The sequence below is a fragment of the Morone saxatilis genome, unplaced genomic scaffold (assembly GCF_004916995.1).
Source record: "Morone saxatilis isolate NCDOM2014 unplaced genomic scaffold, NCSU_SB_2.0 Contig18, whole genome shotgun sequence".
NCBI lineage: Eukaryota > Metazoa > Chordata > Actinopteri > Moronidae > Morone > Morone saxatilis.
Genome location: NW_023339740.1, coordinates 28,306,341 through 28,316,966, shown reverse-complemented (window position 1 = coordinate 28,316,966; position 10,626 = coordinate 28,306,341). Strand labels below are relative to the sequence as shown.

The 10,626-nt window shown below is 41.0% G+C and overlaps 1 protein-coding gene across 1 annotated transcript in view; it reads left to right on the top strand.

Moving 5' to 3' along the window:
- mmp24 (matrix metallopeptidase 24) overlaps window positions 1–10,626 on the top strand; it is a 32,076-nt gene that overhangs the window by 14,615 nt on the left and 6,835 nt on the right. The window contains exons 5-6 of the mRNA XM_035662662.1: window positions 5,324–5,485; window positions 6,986–7,191. Coding sequence (XP_035518555.1) covers window positions 5,324–5,485; window positions 6,986–7,191 — 368 coding nt within the window. The remainder of the gene's footprint in view (window positions 1–5,323; window positions 5,486–6,985; window positions 7,192–10,626) is intronic.

The following is a 10,626-nucleotide window of genomic DNA, read 5'->3' as shown; positions in this document are numbered from 1 at the left end:
TTTGACAAACACACTGTTGTGATGTTTACACTGGTGTTGCTGCTTGTTCTGAGTTCTGATTCACAATCATTACCGCTGTTTACATTTGACAGGCCACTGTTCACATATACAGATTGAAATCATTACATTAATATCATATTGGTGTATTGGTATTTTATTTACTCACACAGACAGATAAAAAATGGTCCATCAGTGCATTTACTGTGTAGAAAAACATTATCATGAATATATTGATGCAGACACACACTCACTAAAATGTAAATACCTCTCACTTAGAGTAGAAAACTGTATCATAATGTACCATCTCTGCAGGAAGAAATACCAATGATAAAATTATACATCATAGACTCTCTCTCACACACACACACACACACACAGAGGGTGGAAGTTAATATAAAAGCAAATCTCCAGACATCATTGCGACTGTATTCCAGGTGGCGGGGCCCTGTTCGTAATGTAATGTGAATATCATCACTCTCATCACTGTGGATGGATCTCTACAGGGGCGTTACAGGATCCGTCTGTGTCATTTGCCCATTTGTGCAGAAAGTATTACCTGACATTAACCATCATCAGCGCCTGGAGGAAACTGGAGGAAAGTTGTTCCCAGTTAGCAGTTATGTAATTTGCAGCTCCTCGTGTGAATGAGAACCAGTTGCAGCAGAAGAAAGAGCATTGAAGGAAGGAGGACAGACAGTTTTTACACAATGGCTCAGTCTCCGGTCATTCAAGCACTTGCTGCGATTTTAGGACGCAGCTGATGACAGGCAGCAAAGTGAAATCCTCTAAACCTCTTGTAAAATTGCTTTGAAACACAGCCTGTGGATTTTACTTCAATAAAAAATAAAGACAGAGAAGAACATTCGGATAAAAGTGGCTGAGGTCACACACGTCCTCGTCCAGATCTTGTTCCGACGTCCTCCTGGATCCACTTCCTTCACGTATATTTCATAATGTTCAAGTATCACAAGTTTGGACAACAATCTGTCTATTTACTGAGAGAGGGATCTCTCCTCTCTGGCTTTTCCTGAGGCGTTTATTTCCCTGTTAAAATGTCTAAAATTACCCACAATGCAACATAAACTACGGTATTTTACTGTAATTCAGAAATATGGTATTTTACTGTAGGTTTTTGTAGTCCTCATTGCTTGTAATAGGCACAACTTGCTTACATTTTTGGCATCTGTTCTAGTTTTAAGGCCCATTACTGTCTTTCAGTGGTTGATTTTTATGCTGTTTTTTAAAGAATTCTAGCCAAGATTTCTTTCTCAATACAAGAAAATGTGATTATATGTAAGAATATTTGTTAATATTTGTTTCTAGAAGGGCTGATTTTGCAGTGCAGTACGGATAGTACAGCCAATGATCAGAGCTTTTCTGCTTTTTTTTTAACTGTATCACTTATAAATTATCATTTTAATGATGGAAATAGAGGTATTTCAGGTAATGTGAAGCACCTCTGGCAACCATGTTAGAGTTTGGCACACATACCCTTAAATGGCATTAATATTCATGTTCTATAGGATTCTGATGCATTTTTTACATGCATTGACCTACAATAAGTGTTGGACCAGTGGGAATTTAAACACCATCGACTGGTCCCAGCTTATAATGGCCTATAAACAACCAATCAGAATTCAGTATCTGTTGGGTTTTTTCTCTCCAGACTGTGGAGGCGCTCGGCTGTCAGTCACATTTAAATGACAGAAATTGCCAATATTTCCTCCTCCTCACCATTATTTTTCTTCCTCATTCATACATTTTTCCCTCCTCTCTCTTCACTGTTTTGTTAAAGTGTGAAACATACAGCGCTACCAGAAATATTAAGTTTTTATAGACGCTGAAGTTTGATGGACAGTTAATTCAGAGGGACCAGATTGCCATTTTAAGGTGATTTCTGTCATTATTTTTACTGCCTGCGGAGGTGTCACTCACATTGTCACAGTTTCATAATAAAATAAAACCTTTTCTTAAATACTTTAATATATCTGATAAAAAAAACAATGATTTCTAATTGTAATGAGGGGATTTCATACAGTAATAGTTATATTTAACACACAAAGTTAACTACCTTATCTCCAACTAACCTTGTTTGTGAATGCTCTAATCAGACCGTACACTCCGTCGTGTATTTAATCTTATTATGATTACAGTCTTTAAGCCCGTAAGCGCCTGATTGAGGTGCGCTGATGTGCAGAAAATGATCAGCTCTCACCCTATGATATTATTTCTCACCCCGAGGGGGGGAAAATTATTGGATGTGGAAAATAAAGAATACTGTCTTACGTGCTTTTATGTCTGACACTAATGCAGCTTCTCATATATGATGATTGACATCGATGCCGCAGTGTCCCAGCAGCAAACTGCAGTGAAATATTGTAGTTAGATTATCTATAGAAAATATTAAATGCATTAAAAATAGTATTTTAATTATTGGTGATATAATTACTGTTTGTTCCACTGACTCGTTATAAAGTTTACTTTATATCATCACACACATGTAAGACCCATTTTAATAATCAATTAATTGTAAATTGTTTTGACAGGTAATGTAATAATTTGCTTTAGTGGTAACATTTGTATAAAAAAGATGCACTTAAGTAACTTAATTCAGATAAATAACACATTTTAAATAAGTTAAGAGAAATGCTGCATATGAGTGTAACATACTAGTTTTAAGTTCAATTAACTCAATTAAATTGGTACAATTAATTTATTCAAGTTACTTTAACAATATTTAGTTGCTTGTACCCAAATCAAATATTTTATAATGTTTAATAGTTGGAGGTAATAAATTCAAACAGTTTTAATCAGTTTCTTCAAACAATTTGAGTTGAACTTAAAATGTAGTTTAATGGGCGTCTGTACTTAATCAATAGATACATTTACATACACATCAACTCTGTCTATAAAGTCATCAGTGGCCCTCGCTTCAAAATATGACGCTGTGTCCCTCAAGTCAGGTGACGTAGTATAAAGAGCAGGAACTTCCTTATATGGAGGTGGTGTTGGATGGGTCGCTCAGACAAACCTTTTAAATAACATCAACTTACGTCAGCTATGTGACGTAATCTTTTCCTAATACAAACCAATGAGTGACGTGGTTGCCTGGCAGCAGCTGATTGGACAGGACTCTTAATTGCTGCATTGAAACCAACACCTCGTTAAGACAGCAGGGAACTGTAGCAGTAAGAGACACAGACAGTTGGAGTCTGTGTAGCAAATATTCCTGAGTTTAATGATGCCATGTGCATTTATTTATGTTATAAAAGTTCATTTTATAAGATAAAAGACTATTTATGTGTGGAGATGTCCAGACCTTTAGAGTACTCAGGGTCTCATGTTTAGGATGGGAGTAATCCTTTTTTCCCCCCTACTTCTCCTCTGAGAACACCTCAGGACAGCTCAACATCCTGATCAGGACGTCTGCTGACAGCAATTAGTTGAGATTGGACTGTTTGAACATTGAGACCATCAATCAGCGAGGAACAAAAAAAGACCAAACAAGAATCAGAACAAGTTAAAAACGAAAGAATGGAATTAGCAACAAACTCCAGATCGAGGGACTGAAAGCAGGAAGGAAGTGGAGGTGGAGAGTCTGGGGGGGAGAGGGGGAGAATAAAGGCAGACACTGTTGGATTAAACTGGTGAATGTTAAATTTAATTGCGTTAAGCTCCATTAAGTTGCCAGGAAGAAAGGAAGCGAGGAGCTCTCGGGAAGAAAAAGACTTTCTCCCCCAGTTTCCCGCTCTTTCCTCTATCCCTCTCAATTAAATAGGTAGTTAATGACTTGAGCTTTTATTGGCAAAAACACTGTTGGGGAGGAAGGAGGGTGAACATGGACGGATGAACACATGCAAATACACAGTGGAAGAACCAGAGAAGAAGAAAGCGGACCTGGGTTGTATTTGTGGAGGGTTGTCAGCGTTAATTAGAAGCATTTAGAGCTGTTAGAGTTTAAATTTTAAGGTTAGAAAAAGGCTCTTCGTGGGGGAGAAAGGAACATAGCTGCCATCAGAGTTTTACTATTCGATTAGAGTTAAAATAAGCAATATGCTAATGTAGCTGATGAAGGTAGACCCGCCCTAAAGGAGCTGTCAATCACAAGGTAGCCCCGCCCTAAAGCATACCCTGCTTTATGGTCTGTTTGACTCTAAATGGGACCATCAGTTACTAAATGAACATCATGCTGTATGGAAGAAGACTGAAACTAGAGACTGAGACCAGAAACTCATCAGGAAACTGTTTACGAGCTCATAACCAACTGAGAGTTGGCTCATTTTTCCATAAGACTGGAAATGGTATCAGTGTGTTATTTGCAGCCAGTGGAGCTCCCCCTGCTCGACATTACACAGAATGCAGGTTTTTTGGTATCCAATAACTATGAGAAAGTGATTAACCTCATTTAGATACATCTGTAAAAGACAAGAATGAAACGTGTGTATATGAGCTCTTAATTTGAAAGTCAGTGCAGTTTCCTTTGTTCTCAGTTTTAATTTCTGAGCATTCAGACAATGACACATCAGTTTGTGAAGTGTATCCTGTTGGGGATTTTTCATTTTCCAAAAACTTCCACATATTTGCTTGTTCATGGGCGTATTTTAAAATCCCTCCAGAAGCAGCGCATTATTTATACATTCACAGATTATAAATTTAAAATCTCATTTTGTGCGAGTGTGAAGTCGTGAATTTGACTTGATGTGGCACTAAACAGTTTGCCGAACTCTGCCGTAATCCCCGTCAAGCAGCGGCGTTTGAAGAACTGGCTCAATCTGGACTTTAAAAATGGGGGCTTCAGATTCACACAAGCTGACAGTCGCCTCCATTTACCACAAATTCTCCTTTTGATGTGAGATTCATGTTACACTGCTGATGAGTCAACAGCATCACAGGCTGATGCCAGCTCACTTTTCCACTGTGTTTGATGCTGTGTCTTTGGTCTTTTCCGTTGTGTTTTCACTGGGGATGATTTGTTCTGTTTGAGACGGTGATGTTTAAGGTTTTTTGGGGATTTTTTTAACTGAACAAAAACGAGCGGAAAAGGCCTGTCAGCGGCACAAAGTGGTTCTTGTTTCCTGTTTTATCACCTTTATTTCTGCTGTGAAATAATCTTTTTAAAAGCTTTTTAAAGGCTGTCAGTGATGTTGAAAGTGATGTTTCTCTCCCTGGTTGTTTTTAATCTCTTATCAAATCTCAACCTTTCCTTTCCGCTCTTCTTCATCTCTCATCCTCTGACTGATTTTTCTCCATCAATCTCCTCTCTAACTCTTGTTTCTCATCTTTGTCCCCTTTCTCTCGCCTCTCTCTTTCTCTCTCTCTCCAGGTAATGACTTGTTCCTGGTGGCGGTCCACGAGTTGGGTCACGCGTTGGGTTTGGAGCACTCAAACGATCCCAGCGCCATCATGGCTCCTTTCTACCAGTACATGGACACGCACAACTTCAAACTGCCTCTGGACGACCTGCAGGGCATACAGAAGATCTACGGTGAGCAGAAGTTAGTGCCCTACTTGTGCCACCCGAGTCCAAACAGTGTGGACACGCTTTTGCTGGCCAAGAGGCAGTGACAGGAGGCAATAGAACAATGAATACATGGATTGAGCTAGTGCAAAAAACAGCGCAATATATACAGTTTATGCACAACAGAGAGATCTGAGTGCTAATTCAACAGCAGCTGCAGTGATCAGAAACTAATAATGAACCAGTAAAGCAAGGACCGGCTAATCAATCTTTTTTTTTAAAGCAAAATGCTTGACTTTGTGTCTTCTTCCTTTGTGTTTACACCGGGGACACTTTGTTCCATTTCAGAGAAGCTGCCTCACATCTCAGTAAACTCTTTTTTTTTTTTAAACAAAGAACAGCGAAGGCCTGTCAGACGCAGACACATTTCCTGACAGGCTTTCTGTATCCCCTGAAAGAATCATTACAGCTTCTGTTGTAATGCAGAGTAATATTTATTTGTGATGCAAAGACACAAAGAATCTCAAAAAGAAAAGAATCTCAAGCTAACATGTCAAATAATGTGCTAGTGATTTCCATCCAAATCACATTTGAACATTGAATATTTCATCCTCGCTGCTCCACAAACACCCAGATAACCTCCGGTATCCGTAATACTGGCTCGCTGGATGCTTTTGTTCTGTTCTTACACGGTTTCCTTTTGGGCTTCAAAGCAGGACAGTTATCTTTTTCCTTCAGAACAAAAAAAAAAGATCTTAACATTAAAGGTCATGATACACGGGTAACATTTTGAGTCCGCGTTGAAGGGAAATACAGGCCAAAGCAGTGTGTTCAACAGTATTTTTCCACTGCACTTGTGTTCAGTGTGGATAACAAAGCCCTGTTATTGTATCTGCTGAGAGTTGATCCTGTTTGCCTCACTGCTCTGCTTCTGCACCTGAAAATACCAACCGTCCACTCTCAGTTGGTTTCATTTCAGAATGAGGCAGTTGGTGCTGCAGTTTATTCTACAAAATGGATCTTCAGCTGAAAAAGAAGCAACATTTATGAGCGTAGACGTATTCTTTTTTTCTTTTAAATATTAAGTTGTGAATACTCTTTCAGATTTTAGTTTCAGCTGGAAACATGAATGAATCACTTTTTTGTGTCAGAGGATCTAACATACAGACGTCTGCACAGCTAAAACCATGAGTCAGTGGGCCTCATGCAGGAAGATTGTTATACTCTTATCTTTGGGTTCGTCTGAGTGTGCCGTCACATTCAGCAAACGCTCCTAACTTCAGATTTCTGTGTAAACCACCTGTGGAAAAATGATGAATGCCACCATCAATGTGTGATGGTTCATGAGAATTGAAACTTTACATAACTAACATTTTCATTTCACCTGGAATTTAAGAACAATGAGTACAAGTGGTTCTTGCATGAGGAGTCTCAAAAATACTGTACTGTCTCATAAACCAATTGAAACCAAATAGAAATCAATCACCGCACTGGAATAATTCAAGTGATATTGATGTCTTTCTCCAGGCATTCCCACGGCCATGCTGGAACCCACCAGGCCGTTGCCTACCTTACCTTCTCGACGGCCCCACTCCACTTCCGAACGCAAGCACTCCCGACCGGCACGCCCGCCCGGTGACCGGCCCGCTCTGCCCGGGAACGGAAAACCTAACATATGTGACGGCAACTTCAACACTGTGGCCTTCTTCAGACGGGAGATGTTCGTCTTCAAGGTGAGTAACAAAACAAACATACATATATTGGCGGCAGTGGGCTTCCATAATATTGTGATGCAGATGCACTGTTTGAGAACAGGATGCTGTTCTGTGTGTAATTAACGGGTGTGAGCTGCTACAGAGGGGGAGTCATACGGCCCTGAGTTGCTGGGGGATTTAGATAAAGCTTAACTGAACATTAAGCGGGGAGGAGGCAGGACCTGAGTGAGGTACGGTCGCTCCAGCACTGGCAGCACTACGGGTTCGATTCCCACTGGGGCTGGCCATGCTAAAAATGTGCGCTCTCATAGTGCTGCAGATGAAAGAATGAGCCCAGTGGCATATGGCAGCACCAGGCCTGTTATTACCGACAGTACACACAGCAGAGCTTCACATAAAAACTGTTCCAATGGACTCAGACGGAGAATCGAGGGCCAATGTTTGAAATATTATACATGTATGCATGTGAGAGAGAGAGAGAGAGAGAGAGGGCAAGAAGAGGAAGAAAAATCCATTTTGATGTCTCTGATCTTTAAACTGAATGTTAGAAAAGGTCACAGACCCGTCTAGCTCTCCGTCTGTCCGCCTTCCTGCCTGTCGGTGTGTGTCTTTCTCTTTTCCATCTGCTCACCCGTCCACACCTGTCTGTCTCCTCTCTGTCTGCCAAACTATCTCATTTCCCTCCTTGCCTACCTGTCTTCTCGTCTGTCTGTCTCACTCTGATTAACTCTGTTTTACTTTGTGCGTCTTTTTTACTATGTATCACTGTGTTTCTTACTCAATCAGTCTATATAAACTATAAAAAATGTCTAAAAACTGGATGTGGAAAAGAGAAACACAATGATTTTGTTTCTGACGTCGGTCACGTAAATGGTGTCTGTCCAAATTAAAGCAGCTGCTGCACAGAAAAGAGTCTTCAGTCTTGATCCTAGTTGTAGTCACATAAGTTGATGCACCTTTCAAGCACTAATTGTAGCATTGGTGGTTCGATCTTCCTGACCCCAATGCTCCATCATCAGTGTGAAAATGATACTCTCAGTTAATCAAACACGCTGTACCCTGTGGTACACGTCTGCTATGCGTTAAATATCACGAATAAAGCAGAATAAAATGCCACAATACAAGCAGACCATTGTAAGCTTGAATGTCTGCATTTAGTGGAACATTAACTAAGTGAATCATTAAATCTATGGAGCACCTGCTCCAGCTGCACTGGGACTAAATGAGATATAGGTGCAGATATTTTAGGCTCAGGTGTACGTATACATACATATATATATTTATATATACAAACACTGCATATACATTTTATGTGGATCAGCTCTTTCAAACTGGGTCATCGCCCTCAGCAGCATGCAGGTGTGTGTTTGGGTGTTGAACAGTAAGAAGTAGTGACGGTATATTTCTGTGTGATCATCATGATCAATCAGTCGGCTGTGTCTTATTGACACTAGCTGCGTCCTACGGTAGTAGTGTTTAAACTCCCCCTGCTGGTAGAGTCAGCTAATAGGACCGCTAACTAGCTATTGGCAGCAGTTAGTTAGTTAGTTTCCAGTGTTACAGGAGAAAAGGTCCGTGTTGCAACAGTCCTCTGATACTTTGGTCCCAGGGACAAGGCGCAGGTGCTGACCACAGTTTGATGTTAATTTATCTTTTTCTGTGACTATAAAAACTCGACTGAAACTCTTCACATCGACTAACTAAGTTTAGGGGATTTTCTCACATGATGCTGTTCTCTGTTTGAACTCGGCTGCAGAGGCTGACAGGCAGATTAAAAAAGTCAGATACAACCACGGCTTCATTGGAGCTCTTGGTTTAATTTTCCAAACAATCCTTCGGAGGGGTGGAGTGGCGGTGTCGTGCACTGAAGGAGTTTTATCTCTCTGAAAGAAACACAACAGTCTTTCTAGAACGCATCATCATCATCATCGATCAGAGAAACAAGGCCGATTCTCTCCTCTCCTTTAACTCTAGGATGGGGGCATATTAAGACATAAAGAGCGCTGAGAGCCAGTGGGCGTTTGAAAGGAGACACTCATTATGGGATGTTTCCTTGGTGAGAAACACTCATGGTTTCTCTCGCTGGATGTGAAGCATTGATTTTCTTTTTTTTCTGTTTGGGTTCACACAGAAAAGCATTAGCGGCCAATGGATGATGTCGGATCATATGAGATGGAGTGTGTGTGTGTGTGTGTGTGTTTGTGTGTGTGTGTGGGGAGCACTCAGTGGGGACTGTGCTTGGCTGTGTCCTAGATTCACCAAAGCCAAATGATAATGAGCTAAGATTGATGCTCGCCTTCTTCTCCTCCTCTTCTTCCTCCCTCTTTCTTGTCTTTTTACACCCCCCCACGCCCTCCACTTCCTCTGCTTCCTCGACTTATCTCACATCACCTCGCTTTGTCTTATCTTTGTCTTTTGTCTTCTTCCTCTTTCTTCATCTTCCTTATCCCAACCCTCTTCTTTTCCCCACGTTATTCCATCAGCTCCATGATACCTTCCGGGTATTCATTTCACTGACGTCTGTGAGAGATAGCGGTACGCTACAGGTATCTTCTTCTTTTCTTAGAGATCTGTAGGGAGTAAATTACATACCAAACACCCCACGGAGTGAACCACTCAACAGTCAGATGGTTCCCGTAGAAAAGCGGCTGCATGTTACCAGAGGTGGGGCGATTAACCAGACGTGCATTAGTCAAACCCAGTTAGTCCTCTTTTCCCTTGTAAAACAGAAAATTGCTGTTTGAAACACTTCCAGTAAAGCATAAATCTCACGTTTGCCTCGTTGTGTTGCGGCAAACCATCATGGGAGGGCGGGAACATCGTCCGGTTGGTGAGTTTTTGTACTCAGCAGCCACAAGGGGCATCACTGAGCCCATTCCACACTTCGACAAGCAACACAAGAAGTTTCAACTTTCTGCCGCAGCTCCCATATGAATGGGGGACCTGGTGTTTTCAGCTCAACTCCTGATTTGGTCTGAATACTGGTTGGTTTGTCAAATGTGCATCTGGTTAACCCCCTCATGGTGATGTTTATTGAAAGCTCTAATATGTAACATTTCTGCTTTAAACAGTGTATAAACTCTAGACTTGTGTTCGTTATGTAGTTGTTGGTTGTCTGCCAGAAGCTGTCATACATTGACTGTTTATCCAGTCTGAAGCCACATGTTTACCATCCACTGTTTAGATCTTGGTGCTTTTTAACTCACTTTAGATTTTGAACCGGATGAAAGGATTTTAGCTCATGGCGTCTGGCATCCTTAAAGTTAATCAGCAGAACAAAGCGTGCAAGCTAAGCGTTTAGCAGCAGCCTCGGCTCCGCAGCCCCTCCGGGACGCCTTTCTGTCTGTCCAAACCAGCGTGGGAAAAGAAAGCAAGTGATTGTTAAGGTGGAACTGCCTTTCCCGTGTGTTTAGTTGTTTCTAATCAGCCAAGGTCTGTTTTGTTTTGGAGAGG